The 21,273-nt window shown below is 42.8% G+C and overlaps 1 protein-coding gene across 4 annotated transcripts in view; it reads right to left on the bottom strand.

Moving 5' to 3' along the window:
• Positions 1-6,074: 6,074 nt before the first annotated feature.
• fgf12a (fibroblast growth factor 12a) overlaps positions 6,075-21,273 on the bottom strand; it is a 29,644-nt gene continuing 14,445 nt past the window's right edge. For all 4 annotated transcript variants that reach the window (XM_070973533.1, XM_070973534.1, XM_070973531.1 and 1 more), the window contains 3 exons: positions 19,696-19,799; positions 10,369-10,567; positions 6,075-9,118 (listed from right to left, as the gene is read on the bottom strand). In XM_070973533.1, the coding sequence (XP_070829634.1) occupies positions 9,003-9,118; positions 10,369-10,567; positions 19,696-19,799 (419 nt within the window). In that variant the 3' untranslated portion in view covers positions 6,075-9,002. The remainder of the gene's footprint in view (positions 9,119-10,368; positions 10,568-19,695; positions 19,800-21,273) is intronic.

The following is a 21,273-nucleotide window of genomic DNA, read 5'->3' as shown; positions in this document are numbered from 1 at the left end:
CTTTGTTCTCACTGAAGTGCCAGACTGTCTTTTTTTTTATAGCTAAGATGCAGTTTTCTGTTGACATACACTTTGATTAATTACTGCTTTAAGGTCCCATACTATCACTTTCATCTGTGTTCAAATGTTCAAGCTGTTCATGCTCAAATAAACAGCGTTGACAGGATATTTAATTATTTCTTCATTTCAGAGAGCATTATGGCAGCTTTAATTGGCTTGAGCCTTCAACTTTAACTGTGAATATAAAAATAGTGGAACACTGTTGTTAACTACTTATGAATGTATATTATAACTACATACACAGACTTGTGCAAGACATCTGGGATCTTGCATGGATCTGGCTTGCTGGCATCCTGTCATACATTTGTATTATTAAAGCAAGACTCTGTAACATTTGAAACAAGATCTAACATATCTTATGCATATAAATAAAAAGTTGAATTCATAAGCAGTTGCTCATGTCAGTGCTCTCAGGGCTTTTGCTCCTACAGCCTTCCTGGGTCTGATACGACCAGTAGCTCATAGTTGTTAACTTTAGAGGAGCATATCTGTGTAACTTTATTACTCCACTTGTGCTTCTCATGACAGTGTTTTTGCATTGTCTCATGACAGTTACTTGTTTCCATAGTGACAGCTGGCCTGTAAAAGTATAGTCTCCCTTTAAAGATTCGTGTCTTTAAGTTTTTAAACTTAACACAGTTTAGTCTCAACATACTGGCTGTTTCCGGGGTGAGAAAGCTATTTGAGATCTGGACCAGCATTCATGTCTGTTCCAGCACTTCAGCCGCTTCTCATTCAGGCAGTTAGTGGAACACTCGCTGACCCTCTTGATCCTACATGGCTGCATTATTTACAGTGAACCTGACAGTGTGTACACAATGAAGTGGGCTCTGAATATTTAATGATCGGTAAATGAACAGCTACAGTGAAAATACTGGCTGCAAAACCTTGACATATCCTTCTTGTCAACGAGATCTACTTAAAAGAGTCCTGCAGAGAGCTGGAAAACTCAGCAGGCTTCTTTCATGACCAACTGTGCTCCACTGGCCTGTCGAAATGAGTGTTGCATTTGATTGTGCAGTCAATTAAGATCACTCACATTCATTCATCAAACACATCAAAGTATCTCTTCTTATATGAGCCCTCTTTGCCACATTATTTTCACTCCAGCAGAGGAGGCTGTTCTTCTCTTTGTTAAATCCTGATAGACTTTAAATGTTATAAATGTCTGCAGTGTGTCTGATGTTTTCCGAGTGATCTTCATGGTAGACGAGCAAAGCAATAAAGCATGAGCTTTACAGACATCCATTCATGTTGCCTTTGATGTTCCTTCAACTGTTATTCCAATGACTGAAGCTTTTTTTTTTTTGTTATATACAGCAAATGTTCTGTAGTCTGGCTATGCAATCTGCTGTGAGACCAAAGATCTTGTGTGTGGCGCTTCATATATGAGTGTGCATAAAATATGCCTTGGAACAGCACATATTATTATACTGATGAGCATGCATTTAGGTAAGTCAGCAGTACGGCACATCCTAGAGGCCTTTCCTGGAAAAGAAATGCATCAATCTCCACCATGTATGTATTATGCATGCATGTAGAAGTGGAAGATACATTTTGTGAGAATTACATGGATCCAAGTAAAGAAGACTGCAGCTGAAACACAGAGAGAGGAGCAAAAAAGGTTGTGTAGATGATGAAGTAGATGTCGGGTGAAAAGGAAGGCTAGATTGAGGAGAAATATATCAAATTGGATAGAGAGGTGGAGAGGGAATAGGGATTAGGAAAGTGAGAAAGTAGAGGAAGAGAGGTGCAAAGAGGATGAGAGAGAAAATTATTAAAGAAGCAGTGTTGGAGCATAACTGCAGTCAAAGCTTGGCTTAGTATCCTTTCTGTCCCTGGGCTATTGGGATTCAACAGAACAGCTTCACTCTGTAACAGGAACCACTGCCAGCATATTAACATGCTCATACTGCAGAGCTTCTTCAATAAGAGTGTGAGAGTTGCAAATACCAAATGTGAGAGTGGATGTGTGGGTGGCGGCTGGGTGAGTGGGATTACGGTGTGAGTGGGTGCCTGTGTGCAGTGTGCATGAACTGTTATGTGTCTTATGTCTCTCAAGGATCAGCGAGTGTGTATTTGCTTGCAGTCTTCCTCGTTTCTGCAGACAGCAGAAGCCAAAAGCAGCAAATCAGAGACAAAGAGAGGCAGAGAGAAAGTAAAACGATCTGGTTTTTATCATCTCGGGACAGTGGACTATCTCACTAGGTGCCACAGCAGAAGCTCAAAGGTTTGAATGAAAGGTTTAATCACTCCCAACCAGCTACCCGACTCCCCATCTTCCGGAAGTAAACACATTACAACCAATTATCCAATACTTTTGCCAAGTCTGAGCAGTGGATTTGGATGTAAAAGACCCAGATAAAAAACACTGAGCCAGCTAGATCAAAGGAGCATCACTGAGCCTTAATTGAACAGAGACCAATTATTTTTAATGAGTAGAACTGAAAACCCCACTTCTGGGTAGGAGTTCCCTCATTCTCACCCTGGGAGGACGGGAGAGGAGAAACAAGTGGAGTCCCAGTGGCACAGGCCCATATCAAAACAACAGGACGAAGATGAGGTAGACAGAGAGGGAAGAAAGATGGCTGTGAAAGATGGAGAATATTTTTACTCTGTGTGCTCATGAGTCTGCAAAAGACAATGTCACATACAGGACTGTATAAATAACTGTAGAGGCCACACATAGATATCTGTACTGTTGACCCACCTAAATGCAAAACCTTAAAAGTTCTCCATTAGCTATGTCTTTATTAGAGGCAAAACCTTAATTTGATACTTAGTGAAGGCATTATAGGGTTGTATACAGCCAAGAGAACATGTACATTTTGACATCACATACTGGCAACGCAGAAAATCTAATTTATGACACTTGCAGCATTTGACATAATCCTGGCAGAGGGATTTTTGTATTGCAGAGATGTTGTAAAATATACCAGCTGCGACCTTTAAAATGCAATGAAAGCCAGCCACATTTTAACACAGGTGGTTTGAGACAAAAGAGGAGAGAATGACATTATGTGGTATCTTGGGATGAGAATTTTGAAAAATGCACAGGATGGTATTTAAGCAGTCAAAACTAATTTAGTATAGTTTCAAACCCACCACCTGTTTTGTCTGTTCAATGAACAATTTAAGAGATTAAAGTATCAAACGGATTTATATCTGTCACACAGTGTGTTCACAGTATTCACAGGCACCATGCTGGGATAATCAAATTTCACAGCTCCTTTATCTCGGCGAGATGTCACATATCTTGTATACAAACCTGATGTTCTGAGCAGAGGGTGGCACGACGGGAAGCTCATGGAGTGTCCAGAATGGACAGAGTTCATCTTCTGAGGCCTGGAAAGTGTGGCTATGCTCAGGAAATATCACAGCAATGGTAGATTCTCACATTTCTTTGCGGAAGTGGAACATTTTGGCCCAATGATGAAACAAGAAGAAAGATTATTAATTCATAAATTTCAATAGCAAATTAAAAAAAAAGAGTCAGAGTTTAATCTTATTAGTTTTTAGCCACACTAGCAGCTAGCTGGAGGTAAGATGGTTCACCACTTCGGTGTAGACTGAAATATCTCAGACATTCATGATCCAGGTTGACATTGAGGTTTGGAGTAAAATCTCTTGGCACCTGTTGGATGGATTACCATGAAATTTGGTATAGAAATTCATGTCCAAGTCTGGTGATCCCAGAGTCTGAAGCACTATTAGCATGCTAATAGGCTAAGCTAAGTGAGTTTTATGTAAAGGTTAGAAAATGTTTCAAACAAAATCAACAGATTTTCCTCCAGTTACCCACTGAGTCTGCTGTGAGGCTTTGGGCAATGGCCAGTTTGCAGGCTAAAATGATTGCTGGCTACATGATTGTCTTGTTCTGTCTTTGAAATCAAGGTTATTTTGATTTAGGCATACAGTATATCCTGTGCAAAATTTGCATTGTCAAGCTTAACCTCACAAAGAGTATTTGGAGGTTGCTAGGGCTCAGTTTTGATAAAGATTGTTTTAAAGTGAGATAAATGAAACACTAAATCATTTGTCATTTTTGCTTTGGAGCTGCAATGCTTTTGTCCTGGTCTGTAGGCTATAACAAATAATATTTGTGTTGCGCAGTGCAATGCATTTAATGCATTTTCTGCCAACTTCCAGTCATATATCACACAATGAAACAGAGGAACATCATTTCAGTACAGAAAATCACTAAAAAACTTAAACTTTTTGAAAGTTATTATTGTGGTATATTCACTCTGCTATCATGGTGCTTCTTTTTAGATGCCAACATTTTTTATTGACATGTCAATACATTTGAATTATGCACGAGTAAAGCAATGATATGTTATTATGAACATTTATCTTCACTCCAGGGAAGATTTCAATAGAGCCATCAGGTCCAAGGTGCCTCCTCCACACAGGAGGAAAGGAGGGGGTGGTGGAGGAGGACAGGCGGATGTGAGAGGAGCAGCAGAGGCCACAGCCACAGCTGTAGCTCAGAGGAGAGGTGAAGGGAGGCGAGTGGAGCAGCCTTCAAGCTGTTTGCAGCCCCTGCTCTCCCTATGTGTATCTAAACAGATGACCCCATTTAGACTCCCATCTCCCATGGGAGTGTGAATAGCTGGCCTTGACTTGTTTCTGTATCTTAGTGAATGTTAACTACAGAGGTGTCAGTGAACCGGGCGGTGTATCGATTGGGATAAAACGTGTGAAAACAAACAGTGTTTCTGGGGTTAAACTCATTTGAGCAGCAATAAGATTTGACATGTGTGTCTTATTGTGTTATTTTTTGTATGAGCACCCCAAAGGATGAACCCAACTGAGTTTGGTGACCCCCTTATTTTCCTTGAGCTCTTCGAGCAACTTGAAATGTTTTGGTCGTTAATGACAACTATTAGACTCACTTTATTCTGATTCAATTTTCACTTACCCTGACAAATCATCATAACAGCTAGCAGCTGGATGGATAACAGCTGGATGGATAGGCTCAACATTTCGTGCTGACATGCATGGTTTCCAGAAGATGAACCATCTTTTCTGCCATTGAACCTTTATCTACGCTATGTACTGATAACTACATGGTGCGGAAGTAGAAGACGGATTTGCAATTGTGCCTTTTGTTCTCATTCCCATCATTTCGTCTTAGATCTATAATATTCCCTTAACTATACAATAAATACCATAACTCTACACTCCATTGTACGGTTATGGTGATGCTCATACCCCAGGGGGCAGGGAGCTACTCCTGCTGGGTCACCCCCCAATTTAAAAAAGGACAAATCCTTCACTGGCTTTAGGGGAAATGTTACAACTATTAGATGGCATGAAATGTAGTTCAGACATTACATCATACATAAATGTGCATAGAGAGAGAGAGAGAGAGAGAGAGAGAGAGAGAGAGAGAGAGAGAGAGAGAGAGAGAGGTGCATTTCTTTCCCCCTTTTCAATTTGCCTTTAACTTTCTTTCTATCTCTATGTTCTCTCTTTCCCTCTCCCACTCTCCTCCTCCTCTATCTTATCGGGAGCACCTATGAATTTGTCCCCCAGGCTGCAGAGCTGCGCACCTCCCAGCTGTTTACTGTAACTCCCCTGAACTCTGCTGTTCTCTGTGCTGCAGCCATCAGCGAGAGAGAAGACAAGCCACGTCCTGAAAGTCAGGGGAGCCTTCATCATCCTCCTCCTCCTCGTCTTCCTCCTCCTCATTCTCCTTGCAGACGGCACGGAAGGTCTGTTTCCATGACAACAGGAGAATTAAGGGCGAAGGAGCGCCATCCCAAAATGACACATCGGATTTAGGGGCTAGTGAGAAGATAAATCACCCCCGGTGAATTGATAGAGGAAACGGATTGGATTTTCCTGAATGTGAGGCGCGTTGAAAGCCACTTTGATGGATTTAGTTTGTCTGCTCATCCTGCTGCTTCTCTTGTCGCAGAGTGGCTTTAATGAAAAGAAAAAAAAAAATGCTACAGACACAACAGCTGTCAGTCATGATCAGCAACACATTGAGTCAATCACTGCGTTGGTGAAAGTTTTTGATAACATAGTCTTTATTCTTAAACAATCACTAACTTCATTCGGATTTTTATTATCAATGCATTTTTTTTAATTTCATCTCACAATTCATAATGCATATATGAGCGTGTTCCAATGCAGTGAAATCATCTGCAAACATAAAAATAATAAATTATGCTTAATATCACATACAACCATCGCCTTTGCTCACCCTTTCATACATCAATAGCCCCCCCCCAAAAGTGCTCTCCTTTACTGCTTCCTCACATTAGCTATTTTCACCCCCTTTCTCAAATCCTTTCATTCTGCTGTCAACAGTTGACATCGAGTACATCCAATTTCATGCATTGCTTTAAGTCCACATGTATCATGTATCTCATTTGCACCAATATAAACCTCTATAAAAAGATACCTATATATGCTGGTCTTGCCTGCTGACTTTCAGTGTCACGTATAATATACTGTATGTGTCAGTGTTATGCTGTAGGTGCTGTGGAAGTCTAACTAATCTACCGTTAGCTCTTGCAGGTTACTTGCACCAGCTACGGGCCCCCGGCCCCAGCTGGAAGACCCTCCTAGATGATATATAGATAATATATCACTGCAGCTGTGCAACTGAATGTGTGCTATTTACTGTACATACCACAAACTTAGCATTTGATTTCCAACCAGATATGGGAGAGATGTGTAAACTCTCACCAGACTTCTGATCAAAACATTGCATAAAAAGTTTTGGATTGATTTTCCACCTAATCAGAAAACAATCTTCTATGAGCTCTAACCTCAAAATCAAACCAAGCTTACATCAACCCTTACACTCATGCGATGTTCATGCTTTGTCTTAACTCCCGTAATTCCCTTTTCTACTTTCCTAACCTGGCAAGGCTTAGCTTTACTTGACCTTTAATGATAAAAACACTACTGACCCCCTTAAACCCCACACAAGTGGCCAGGCTTTGTGCAACTGCTGCTGGACAATGAGCGGCCAGCGTTTATGTCTGGCCCCATTCACGGAACAAGTGTAGGACTTCCTGAGTTAGACAAACTAATTGGGCATTAGGAATGAGCTATGTGGCGTACGGGGCGTACCAGTCAATTCACCTTGTTTATACAGCCCTGTCAGCATGTTGATTTATCAAAGAGAAGCTTTCCCCCACACAATGCAGCAAATGGCTCATTTCATGGGTCACAAAACCAGGAGGGGGGATAAGAGACAATATGGATTACCATGTCAGAGAAACGAAACACTGAGACACTCTCACCGCGATGGTAAGACACCCTCCCCGAACCTGGCTAAATCCAGATGAACTGGTTCCTCAATGAGACCTTCTGCTTCCATTGTGATGGGAAAATCTTTAATGATTAGGACCTTACACTGAAATTATCAACCCGTCAGGTCAGTGGATTATTAAACAGTCAGGCACCCTGTCCACCCTGTCCACCAGTGTTGAGAAATCTCTAATGCTTTCGCAGTAAAAGTAACAGAAATAGTAGAACGTCTTGGAAACCAGTCAACACATATCATCACTGCCAGGCCAGCCGAAACAACTTCCATTCTCACTCTTAAAAAAAAAAAAAAACCCAGCAGAAGTCGTTTACCAAGGATTATTTCACGACTTGTCCATATACTTCAAAAGTCTGAATACTGTTATGTAGTTATTGTTTGAGAGTTGTTGTTGTTGTTGTTGTTGTTGTTGTTGTTGTTGTTACAGCCTAGCTAACAGCAGAGAAAGGGGTCTGTGTTTCTTGAGGTGCAAATGTGAAGTGACCGTTTTTCGGCCATGGCTCATAGTGCTGATGCTGGTCATTATCCTCCTCTCAGCTTTTGGAGAGAATACTATTCTTTGCCATTTTTGACAAGTGTGGACATCACTTTGCTTAAAACCTAATAATCCTTGTAAATGAAGAGAATATTGAAGCTATATCAAAACGGTTTTCCTTGAATTCACCTACTTACACAACTTTCTTTGTCAGACTTCTCCGCTGACTGTGTTGTCAGCTTGTTATTACTATTGTTTAGAGACATACTAGACTGCTCTCTATTATATTGCTTGTATCAGTCCCGTCCTGTCATGGCAGAACAACATAAGGGAGTTCATGTGAGAGTATTTGAAACAGCCCTATCTGTCCTATTAGTCACATTAGTTACACTTACAGTACACACCTGAGTAAATTACATCCCACCCTAAGCAGTCTGTTTCCATTGGAGTCCAACACAGAGAACTACCAAATACATTCAGTCTTACCCTCACACCGGAGTAGGTAGTGTGACAGTGCATTCAAGATCAAACTCTGAGGAAAAAAAATAATTGAATTAAAAAAAAAAACTTTCTTTAGTCTCAGAAACAAACAAACAAAAAGCCAGAATAACCATGATCGTAACTGGGATGATAAGATCAACAGATTATGATGACGTTATAGTTTTTCTGACAACAATAACACAATAAAGCATGATGAGAGTGCAATAGCATTTAGAAAACAAAAAAATCCATGTATGAAAATTGAACATGTATTAAAGCTTGTTTTTCACAGCATAAATTGGAAATGATAGATATTTGTGTTTGTGTGAAGAGAGACCACCATTCCTTGGTTTATTTATCACAGCCTTTTCTCTTTTTTTGCATAAAATGTTGGTCAAGTCCTGATTGAAAATGTTTTTTTTTTCATATATATATATATATATATATATATATGTATTTATATATATATCCTCTGGTTTCATATTAATTCATCTAAAAGGTTTTCACAGGCAAGAGTTCAGTTTTGCTTTTGTTGTCTTGGTGTACAGTAATAGCTCCTCTTCGTCACAACGCCCTCTTTTTGTTTTAATCAGAGGGGATGGTGGTGCGTAACTTGGGGGGTGGTGACTTTTCCTCGGGCCCCTCCCCCTGAGTCAGGATGAGGCCACTCCCCCATGCCAGAAGCCCCTCCCTCTGCTGCTATGTGGAGTCCTGATTGACAGCTTTCCCTCCATTCATGGTGGGAGTCCCTGAGCTCTTCCTGGAGCGGTGCTTGTCCTCTATCTCATGCAGTGACGGCTCCCTGTACATACAAACTGCACAGCGGAGATGCAAAGAGAGGCAGAGACGGAAGGAGAGAAGCGGAGAGGACAAAGGGAGGAGGAGCTCAGAAAGGGGACAATGGAGAGCAGATTGAAGAGATGGATGTGAAGACAGAGACAAGGTCAGGTGTGAGGCTGGAGGGACAATTATACCAGGCTGGAAGGGATAAGATGGGGAATTAGGGCCGTGTCAGCACTTTTTCTTTAAATCGCATTGCTCGAAAAGTTTTCATGATATTATCTAACAATAAACCCGTCCCCACAACAGCTTAAGAAATGCATAAAATGAATGAGTGCATTCATCTTGACAATAGAACAAAAGCAGTAGACTGTAAAAACTATTTCCACATTTTGGTAAACATTAATTTGACTTTTCTGCTGAGAGTTAGATGAGAGGATTGATCCCACTCTCACATGTCTATGATAAATATGAAGCTAAGGCTAGCAGCCAGTTAGCTTAGCTTAGCATCAAGACTGGAAACAGAAGGAAGCTTGCCTTGTTCTTTAAGAGATTTTCGAGGTGCAAGCAGGTGGATTGTTTTCAGAGGCAGGCTATTTGTCCCTCACTGTTTCCCGTCCTTATGCTAATGCTAAGAGCTGCTTGTAGCTTCATACTTAGCATGCAGGCATTGAGAGTGGTATTCTCATCTAACTCTCAGCAAGAGAGGAGAAGAAGCATATTCAGCTCCTATTAAACATGTACAGTATAATTTCTATAAATATTAAACATATGAATTTAAAAGACTATACCAGAGGGGTTTTTTATCCTATTAACTGCAGATGCACATACTTTAAATACTGCCAACCCATTCTAAACTGTACCATCAATTGTTTATTCTTTCCTATCCTCAGAGCAACCACTAATTTCAATAATGGAACTTTCAGAGACATTAAGACTTGCTTCAGATAGATAATCCATCACAGTAAGTGCACAGTACTGTCGTCAAAAGATAATTTGTTTAGAAACCTCCTTGTAGCTGAGGGATGTTATAATATCTGAATGTGAAACTTGATTGTTTTCTGGGTCTGGTTTGATGAACAATGAGGCTTTGCATTCATTAAATCTGAAGTATCTTGTGCTTGGAATGCACATCGTTTTCAAAACCACTGCAACAACCACAAAATGTTCATTGTGCTGGAGTTAAGATTGTAACTTAATTACTGGCATAACATACCTGATCTATAGTAAATTGGAAGTGCATGCATAACCACTAAAAGCACCAAACCAAACATTTTTCTCATACCTTCGATGGGCCTGGGCACAAAGTGTGATGAGGGCTTAGTCTTCTTGACCCGGTTGCCCTTCATGACTTGTCCCTCCTTGGTGAGGCCGAGGAACCAGGCCCGACCTGACTCCTGCTGCCGGTACACAGTGGATGAGTAGATCACATAGTAGTTCTCAAAAACGGACTCCTTGAACTTGCACTCCGGCGTGAACATCTCCTGCAAAAAGAGGGACATAGACAGAGTATGCGCATGCGAGCTGGCACATAAAGGAATGCATACACGACACGAGAATCAATGCATGCAAACACAACAAATCAATTTTTGTATCCACATAGATATCAAAGACACACGCAGACACAACCAGCAACAAAACAGACGGACGGTTTTAATGGAGAATCATCTGAGAGGGAAAAAAAAGAAGGCCGTGTCTGTTCCACTCTGCCAATATTGGCTCTCATCACTATCATGTGTATATTGCCAAGGTCAGTAAACATACTGTATTCACACACACGCATGCACACGCACACACAGATCCTGGGAATCCAAGTAATGAGGATGATAGCCTTACTGTATTGAATAATAGTGAACAATTGAAGATTTTTATCTCTCTGCTTCATTACCAAAGAGGCAAGTCAAGGAGAAAGACAAGGGGACACACAGGAGGTGGAGAGGAATGACAGGAAAGAATGGAAAGAAGATACTGGATCCACCGTCGGGACTGAGTGTGGTGCCATATTATCGCCAAGAGACCGCACAATGCTCTCGACGGTCTTACCCAGAACAAAAATTTGGGTAATTTGTTCATTCTATTAAAGACAATGGTGGCACTGACCTTTAAACAGCAGGCCGGAAAATGTGTGTCTTTGCTATTCGAAAAATCAAATCTACACTTAAAGCAGATGAGCTGATTAACTTGCACTGACGAGCTGGATGCCAAACCTCATCACCCTTGCCCCTCATCTCTGCTCTCGTCCTCGTCTGAACGCTTCCTGCCCGCGAGAGGCTAAATTAAAAACTAACGCCAGTCAGTTTGAAGGGTGGGGAAGTCGTGTGTGTCAAAAATAGATGCGAGTGATGTGGAACAGCTGGCTTGGTGGATGTTGTGGCGTCTCAGTCAGTAGACAGGCTTTGTAGTGTATGCGTGCGTCTATGTGTGTGTGTGTGTGTGTGTTTGGGTGTCAGTGCTGTATTTCATTCATTAATATCTCCTGCAGGCTTCTGTGCCCTTTAAGGTTGTCCATTTGACTGACAGCCCAATTCTGCTTCCTGCTGGAGGTGACTGTTTACGTGTGTGTGTGTGTGTGTGTGTGTGTGTGTGTGTGTGTGTGTGTGTGTGTGTGTGTGTGTGTGTGTGTGTGTAAAAGAGAGAGAAAGAGTGAGAGAGAGCCTTTAAAAGAATGAAAGATAATAATGGAGAGGCTGAGAAAAAATATGTTAAAGGGTTGGGTCACCCCAATTACAAAAAACTTACTTTCTCAGTTACTTGTATTACAGCTTTGATTTTATTTACTCTGGTTTTTAGATATAAGTGTCTGACTTTTCTGCTTCCACTCTAATTTAATGGGGGTGAAAGAACAATATCGCTCAAAGTAATGAAAAGGGAAAGATGCGCTCATTGCTGTAGATAGTTCTCAGCTTCTAATTTCTTTTGAGGAAATAGCACCTATGGAAATTCACTGTGAGGCCTGTGAATTATGCAAAGTAAGGGTGACACTGACCTTTGAATTTTGTCAGCTTGCAATGCTTTGAGCAGCACGAACGAAATTCCATTCATCTTCCGTCGTGTTAGCTTGGAGGCAGAAATCTCAGAGAGGGATATCTGTCTGTAAACCTGGGCAAGTTCAAGCACATCTATCTGCACAGTTAGATACCGCTACAGGTAAGTGAGGAGCTGTTTGTTGTTGTCAGGTGAAATGATCCTTAGAATCTGTTTGTGGGACACATTGTGCAGTAAACAAAACACCACCATATTGCCACCTTATGCAGTTATTACGGCAAACCCCTTACAAACAGCTCATGTCTCTGGCCACCTGATAAACCTATTCATCCAATATTGACTTTCTTATTGGCTCTCTTTTTGCTCTCCATCAACTCCTGAGAAAATGATCTGGCTATTTGGCTGCTAAATGCTCCAGTATGTTCACTAGCTAGTCGCTAAATTTGTCTGTCTGCTGATTGGTCCTCGGCAGCAAACAGTTGGGTTTTCACTGAAACCAGCTGCCTGCTGTGACTGGAAACAGGGTTGATGAGTGATGTCAGAGTAAATCAAAGAGAATCACAAGAGATTCTAAAAGTAAGTGATTCGATCCATTCTTCATGTAAAAACATTGTTTGGTCCAGCTTTAAACTCCCAATCCAAATCAAAATCAATGCTGTTTGAGTACGTGTATCTGTGCTGGCATGGCACGCCTCAGTTCAGCAATATAAGCAGTGTTTGTGACCGCCCATTTTAAGACACAGCGGTACATAGCAGGCTGTGTAAAGGACTCGGGCAAGGTGAGGTCACATGGTCGGCGGTGTGAAAACGTCTTGCTGGGCAGCAGGAGGGAGGACAAGCTCTGCGGAGAGCCGGTGACTGAGTTTATCTGGGCCTGCCGACACACTGTCAAACAGCAGACATTTCTCTCTCTGTCGGGGCGCTCGGGGTCACGTCGCGCCTGTCTGGCTGCTCGTGCGTCTGCGTGTGAACATATGTGTTTGAGCGGGCGGGGGGCAGACAGTGATACATTATACACCAGCAGGCTTTGCTCCTTCTTCATCTGTTTGGTGCCCGATTCAGGCCGAGCACACACACACGTTCACACCCACACGGACACGCAAGTGCACTCTACTATCCTACCCTTCACATTCAGCCACTTTGCTTTGCTGACACACTGTCGAATCCCCTCCAAATTTGTCCACAAGGACAACACTCTGTTATTGTCTATGGAAAGGCTTGGAGCAGTATAGAAAGCACCCTGACCGTGGCTTGGGAATGATAGGGGTGGAATGTAAGTGACTTTGAAGTCTTTGACAGAGCACCTTGTTTGTGGATGACTGAGTGGAAATATGAGGTGAAGAGACGGGGTCGGAGTCGCTCGTGATTAATGATATCTCCTTAATGGACACGCGTGAGCCACCGAGCCACGCGAGGAAGGGTAAGCACAGAAATAGACACCGGCGAACAGACACTTGTGCACATAAACTCAATGCAACACACATGCTGTCATACATTAAAATGCTTGCCAACAGGTCTGCTTCCTCCGCCAGGAATACGTAATCAGCCAAAGTTGTTAGCACGGCAAAACAAGGGAAATTTTTTAAAAAACGGACGTGCCACATTTCAGGGCTGTGCTTAGTGATGGTAAACTGATACAAGGACACCTATTTATATTCTGTGGTGATCTGAAGGAGAAATGCAAAGGGCTTGTTAGTGAAACTGGGCACGCGAGACTGCTCACTCTCCACCATTAGGGGTCTCAGCAGGGAGCTGAAGATAAATAAACACAGAAGTCCACCTGAGACCCGGTGAACAAACACCATGAAACTGGGGACAGAATATAAATGTTTCAACAGCATCAGCACACGACAATTTGCTCTGATTTTAGCGAAGGTTGTCAGCTGAATTTACAACAACTTCAACTACGACAGATGTGATTCTGCAGGCACACAATGGGGCAATGATTCAATAAGCTGGTCCCCCCCTTTGTTAGCATCTTCTGCTCTGCATGCACACATACGAGCATGCAGGTGATGCAACACACAGATGTGCTTACTGCACAGGACAGAAAGGCAAATTTGTAGTGAACACAAAGAAGAAAAGACATACAGGATGAAACGAGACCCAGAGAAGAGTAGCTAACGATTTAAGGCGCATCTCAACATCAGCCGCTAACTAGACCTGCACATCAAATCGATAAATGTGATGGTACCGGGCAGTTACTTCTACAAATAGCAACGTTTATTGGAGCATGGGGCATATGACAGCCTCATGTTGTTCCACTGATAAATAGTTGTTGTGTTAATGCCCAGAAAGAACATAGCAATGCACCGACAACAGCTGGAGAACAAGAATTATGATGTTAACATGGATGTAAATGATGCAGCAACAGGAAGGAAATGCAGGAAGAAAGATGCATGGCATTCAACAGAGGTGACCGGCTGGAATTAATACAGCAGGAAACCCCTCTGTTAATGCTGCTCTGCCCTGAGATTTATGTTCGCGTCAGCCATCATCTTGTGATGACGTGTCATCTGTTTCTCTGGATTTATCAGTATCTTAACAATGTCACAGACGACAAACAACAACCCCAAAAATCCCAGATCGCACCAAACGCTCAAACAGATATGAGTGAGCTGCGATGAGTGATTGTGTGCGGGGAGCTTGTGGAAGGTGTGTGTGAGTCGGGGTGGGGGGATGTAAAATGAAACACAAAGTAAGAGAGCAAGATGTAATGGATATGAAACTGGGTTGCCAACAGAACTGGGTTGAACGCATCCTGAATCCAAATCAGATACTGGCTCCATCTGACGAGGGAGGCAGCTCTCCGGCTCTGCATTAAGGAGCCCTGCTGCTGCTACCGCCGTCCTTTGACTTTCGGATAAAGATGGATGGAGGATATGGCAGGCAGGGGGTTGGTGGTGGTGGGGGGACCTCCATTTAAATATAGGCCTGAGCCACTGGTGTATCTGAGAGATTTGGCCTCGGTGAGAATCCCAGGCCTGCCATGGAACTCCCGGGGAGCTCATTATTATTCTGGGAGAGATTCAGGTCGGGGATTGTCTAGACATTACTTAAACTAAAAAACTCTCTTTCTCACTCATTCTATGTCTTTCCTCCCCCTCCCTGTTTATCTTTTTCTCTGTCTCACTCTGAAAGTCAATCACTTTTAAACAAGCTTCTGTTCTGTCCTTCCGTCGCTTCCTCCGGAGAGGACATCGATGGTTAATGGCTAAAATCGAATCACAAACACATACTAATGGCTCTGACTATACTGGAGAAAAACCCTTATTAGCCGAACACTAGTTTTCTTTCTGTATTTGTCATTCTACTAATTTCCTGGTCCTCTTTACTTTCCTCTTTTTACCTCCAGAGCATGTTTAATGTTTAATGTGCATGTCTGCTTGTGTTTAAACAGTTGGTCAAATAATCAATTAGCAGACTGACAGAAAATGAATCACCAACTGCGATAATCGATGAGTTGTTGACGTCATCTATCAAGAAAAAATATCTAACATTGGTTGCATCTCAAATACAGTCCCTTTCAAATGAAAGGTGACGATGCCACCTCAACATTCAACAACACATTATTTCCAATAGTTTGCGCCACCACACGGCAGCTTCAAGCTACGTGCTGTGACGAATACCACCTCGGCCAATGGAAATGAGGCAGGCAGGCACGGAAGGCAAAATGCTAAGATGCAAAATGCTAAAAGCTAATGTTGTGTGTCTAAATTCCCTGAACTGTAGAACGCAACTTTATGCCTGTATTGAGACCACTGGAGGAAAGGCCTGTCTTGGAAACAACAAAGCAGGCATATCAGGTGTGTTTTAGGCTAAGGTAGCATAAACATAGCTCATGTTTGTTATGCGGTTTGCAAAGTTGCATTAAAGTTTCTTTTCAGAGGTAAAGAAATATAATTTTCTTGTAGAATATTTGGTAACAATGAAGCAGTCCCGCTAGAAGTTTTGCTCTGTCATGACTTGCGCTGACACTTCGTCAGATGAGCTCAAATCATTTTGGAAATGGGCATTTATGACCATTTTCGAACACTTTATAGACGAAACAATTAAGCAATAAAATTGAAAAATGTTCTACAGATTAGCTGCAGCCCCACTGCACCACACAGCACCGAGGTTTCCCTCAAGTTTCTGATTCAACACAACAACTCTTCATAAGCATTTTTGTTGTGGAGACAGAAAAAGATCAAGACGCGCGAGGGAGGGGAGAGCAGAGCCACTACTCGCAAAAAAGCCCTCGTGTCATTTGTCACCAGAACAAAATCTGAAGCGCTCCCTGACTTTCCGCACAACTCTCTCTCAGCTGCCCCTCAGGGCCTTCAGAGAAGGTTTTACTGCGACGCATTTTTTTCTGTGACATAAAAAAGAAGCAGTAAAATTAGTAGCTGACGGAAGGAAAGAGTACGAACAGTTCAGAGGCCGCTGCGTGTGTGTGTGTGTGCGTGCGTGTGTGTATGTGTGCATGAACAGATAGATAGATAGATAGATAGATAGATAGATAGATAGATAGATAGATAGATAGATAGATAGATAGATAGATAGATAGATAGATAGATAGATAGATAGATAGATAGATAGATAGATAGATAGATAGATAGATAGATAGATAGCAGGGGCAGGCAGGGAGAGACAGAGAGAACAGTGGTTACTGCTGTGCAGTAAACTAGGTCATATTGAGAAGTGTTATAAATAATGGAAGGGAGCTCTTCATTGTAGATGCTCAGCCCCCACGCACTTCATCGCTAAACACTCCACACAAGCATTATCACCCTGCTCACCCGTGGCTACAGCAGCTCCACTCAACTGATCAACAGTAATAGTAAACTGACCACTAAAAAACGGCTACCTGACACCTGGATGAAAGAGGGAGCGAGCGGCTGCTCAAAGCCATGCCGCAACTCTCCCAATCGTCTCACACGCGCGGACGGGAGATAAAGCTTGTCGCATTCGCTCACTAACAAGACAAGCGCAAAGATGCAGGGAGGAAAGAAAAAACGAGGGAGAGTCAGAGACGTAGGAGGATATCCCTCAGTAATTATCTCCCAGGAGGGGGGTAAGAGAGAGCTGCGGATCTCTGCTCTCAGATGTTAGGAAGACTAAACAAGACAACGAAACAAGCAGTGAGGAACTTTATAGTTTGGAGAGAGAAAAGATAGCGATGGAGACCTTGAAGAGGAGAGAGAGGGGCGCAAGACCAAATAATAGAGGGAGGTGAGGGAAAAAGTTAAAGACCAGGACAAATAATAATAAAAGCAAATGTGAGTAAGTGTGAGGAATGGAAGTGAAGGACTTATTTTATAGCTGTGATTGTGCCACGAGGGCTCTCATAAACGTGTGAGTACAGAATAGAAATCTTCCCCCTTACAGTCCTCTTGAAACACTTAAGAAGCTCTCCCTCTGTCCATCACATACATCATCTGCGTTCGGTAAATTCGACTGGTAAATAATGGAAATTAGAGAGAGAAACGGAAGTTAGTCGCGCTTTCATCCAATGCTTTGCGTCTTCATTTAGCCTCTTTACGAGCGCTCTGTGCCTCTTACAGTATATGTGTGATCCAGCCTACCGCCCGCATTCTGCTTACCGACGCACGCTAATTTCCCATGCTTCACATCTGAGACCTCCTCCATATGGCCGGAGACCGCATTCACTTTGCGGCTTTAATTAAAATGGCCTTTCAAACGTTACTGCGAAAATGCCTTGCCCTCTGACAAACACTGTCCCCCTGTGACAGAAAGGTCAAAAAATGTGTTCCTCGGCCCCTTAAAGCGACGGTTAAAATGAAACATGCAGAGTCATGTTTGTCAGGGCTGAAAGCTTGACAGCGATGTCCTGAATCACAACAATAATCATGTCCTCTGACACAAGGATGTGTGTGTGTGTGTGTGTGTGTGTGTGTGTGTGTGTGTGTGTGTGTGTGTGTGTGTGCGTGTGGGGGGTCATGCAGCATCCCCAACTTGCATCATTTTAATAAATTAAAAGATTGTTGTCTGGGCATGATTAAACTTTAATTAGACGTGGATAGGTGGGTGGAGGGTTATTATAAGGCTCATAGTAGGGCCGTGGATTGGGCTCTTGTTTATGAGCCTTTAGTTGTGAATGAATCCGTCTACCTGGGTGAGTCATAACAGCCTGCGCATCTACAGCACTGTCCGTCCTCTGAACTTGTGAGCGCTTATACATCTGCCGAGGAGTCGTGCTGAAGTTGCACTGAGCGAGAATGTTTGTTTTTCTGAAACAATGGCGATGAATTGACTTCTCTCTTTTTTTTAAATGCCGCATGTAACCCATTTATCTAGTCTATTTCATAATGTTCTCCTATCTCTCCTGCAGTAAAGCGGCTCCCTTATCAATAAATGTAAGTTGCAATACGACAGGCCCTAGTTTCGCTGTGTCCTTCAAGGATTTTATAGGTATTTTGAGAAAGAAAGAGTTTGATGGGCAGTTTGTGAATTCCAGCTCTTGCCAATTATTCATCATCGCTGTCTGGCTGTGACACCGCTATCCCTCAGCAGAGGTCTGTGGCTAACGCAGCCCCCCCATCCTCTTCAAGTTCATCTTCGAGTGGTTCAGAAAACATGAGACTGGAGGTTATATAACCATGCCAACTAGGGATATTTTCCTGTCTCTATATCTCTGCCTATGCCCCCACCCCATTTCTCCCATGTTCTGTCTCTCTCACTCTCTCTCTATCACACACACACACATACACACACACACACACACTCTCCCACTGCAACTCATTTCCACAAACGTGCTCCAGAAGCATGTCTTCATCCTCGATGCAACAGCTACGACTTAATGTTTTCTCCAACTGACATCTGTGACTGTGTCCACCCCCGCCCGTGCATCTGCCACCCACACCAGCATATATGCCTCTCATATCTTACACTGCAAATAAAACATCCGTCTTCACAATATTTACTCCCCCACTGAGTATTGAGATGATTTTTTTTAACTATCTCGGCTAATGTGGTGAGATAATTCCACTTTTTTCAAGGCAAGTGCAGGACTTTTATCATCATGCGCTGCATTTGGCCAATGGGAAAAATTAGATTTTGTGCAAGTTCCTGAAAAAAATGAAAGATTTATATCAGAAACAAATGAAGCAGCTCAGATTGCATTCATGTAAAAAAAATGTTTTCACAGTAGAGTATCCTTTTGTGAAAGCAAGAATCGTGAATAGAAATCAGGATGAAAGTTGAATAAAGCAACATTATCCACATCAAAAGACAACGAAATTCAGTGGAATTTCTGTTTATAGCCGCTACATAACGAGCCTCCATTAGCAGCCCGTAAAAAGAAGAAAAAGCAGTTTTAAAAAGGGCTGAGCACTGAACTTGATGTCAAATTAAATGTAAAACATGCACGGTGCTGCTTCAACAACAAAGGGGGGGAATAAGTGCTGCACAGCAACACAAAGGCACATCTGAAGAGCTCTGGTATATAGCAGAGATGAAAGGGTTTGGAAGGGCTGAGTTTTTGCTGCAGTGGGATATTAAAAGAGACAACAAACTGAACAAAACACAACACGTGTAAATGAACAAATACGCATGCTGGTAACACACACACGCACTTCCAAAAGCTACAGTAACAGTGCGACCACGGCAGGGGCTTGTATCTTACCGAGCTGTAGAGCATGCCCTCGCCATTCATGGCAATGTAGAAGCCACTCTTCACTCCCTGGATGGCCACCACTCTCAAACCCACAGGAATAAGATTAAACAGGGCTGCAGAGCAGACAGAGTGAGGGAGAGGGAGGGAGAGAGGGCCAGACAGACAGATACAAAGAGGCAGAGACAAAAGAGAGACATCAGACACAAAGGACGGAATAGGTCAATTGAGTTTTCACTTAACTCCTGTAGACGCGACAGCCTCTGATCTCTGTTGTTTTGGCTATCTGTCAGCAGTAAAGTGAACAGCGCAGGACATGGACAACGGGAACACTGACGCACGCCAGAGTGACAGTGAGGCAGTAACGTTGGAGCAGATATCGAAAACTTTGCGGTGGCAGGTAGCTGAAACAATCCGATAAAGAGGGAAGAGCATCCAGCGAGCACCATCAGTTTGTGTAAACGAAACGAACAAATGTGCTTCAATGTACTTGTAAGAAATCAGGGATTAGTATGTCAGAAGCTACTAAACATGTTGTTTGGCCAATTCTCCAAGAGGTTTTATAATTTCTGTAAAGGACAAGTCTAATTTTATTCCACTTGGTGCTTCTACAAATGAATCACTGTTATCTCTCTGAGTTCTACTGAGTCGGAGGACTGAACTGTGACTTTCGCCGGCTTTGGTTGGGTGAGGGTGTGAGGACACGCTTTACGGACGGCAGGCACCGTGTATTGTTGGGGTGATTGTTCTGCAAGTGGCGATGGGGACTATCAGATAAAGCTGGCAGGGATGAGAGGAGACGTGCCAACATGGGTCTGTCCTCCGAGCAGATTCAATTTCATTCAATAAATATCGATGTGCTGCTTTCGCCTGCCAATGGTTTAACTCTGCCCTCGGGCCACTGGTACGGTGATATACACCGGCCACTCTTGCAGTTACGCATACCCTTGAGGGCTGGATGTTTGGGGGTATGAAGGCAGAATGTGAGTCCATTAGCACCTTAAATTGTGTTTTCTTTTTCCAACACCTCTGTTTCTGACTCTGTCATAACTCTCTCCTCCTCCCCTCTGTCTGTTCCCTCGCTCCTCTTTCCATTTGCCTTTCACTGCCGTTGCCTTTGTCGCTCCGATGACTGGCAGTGTCTCTCTGAGGCAGTGTCTGCAGCTCTGTCACGTATCACTAAAACCCAGGAGTGTTCCACCCCAGAGCCCCTCCACCTATCAAAACTTATTCTACCTTTTTCTGAGCTGCTGCTGAAGCAATAGGGCCTTCAGAAAGACTATTTACAATAGCTTGACTTGGAAAGTGGGAGGAAAAGAGACACAAAATGTGGCAAGCTAGTGTACTACTTTGCTATAATTACGTTCTGCCGTCCCTGCACTCATTTGCCTGCCAAAATATTACGCAACTGACATGAGCTGTCATTCAGCTACCTTCTAAATGTCCGGATTTTCTATTCGCAGCTCCAGCAGTTGATGGACTCCATAATTACAGCTGCACTGACTACTGTTAGAGTACCTGATGGCTATTCTGAAGGCAATCCCTCTCCCTTAATAACCTCAATCCCATCTCTCATAGAGAAAAGAGAGA

Source organism: Chaetodon trifascialis, chromosome 11 (assembly GCF_039877785.1).
Source record: "Chaetodon trifascialis isolate fChaTrf1 chromosome 11, fChaTrf1.hap1, whole genome shotgun sequence".
NCBI lineage: Eukaryota > Metazoa > Chordata > Actinopteri > Chaetodontiformes > Chaetodontidae > Chaetodon > Chaetodon trifascialis.
The sequence above is the reverse complement of the archived record's forward strand: the minus strand, read 5'-3'. Positions and strand labels throughout refer to the sequence as shown.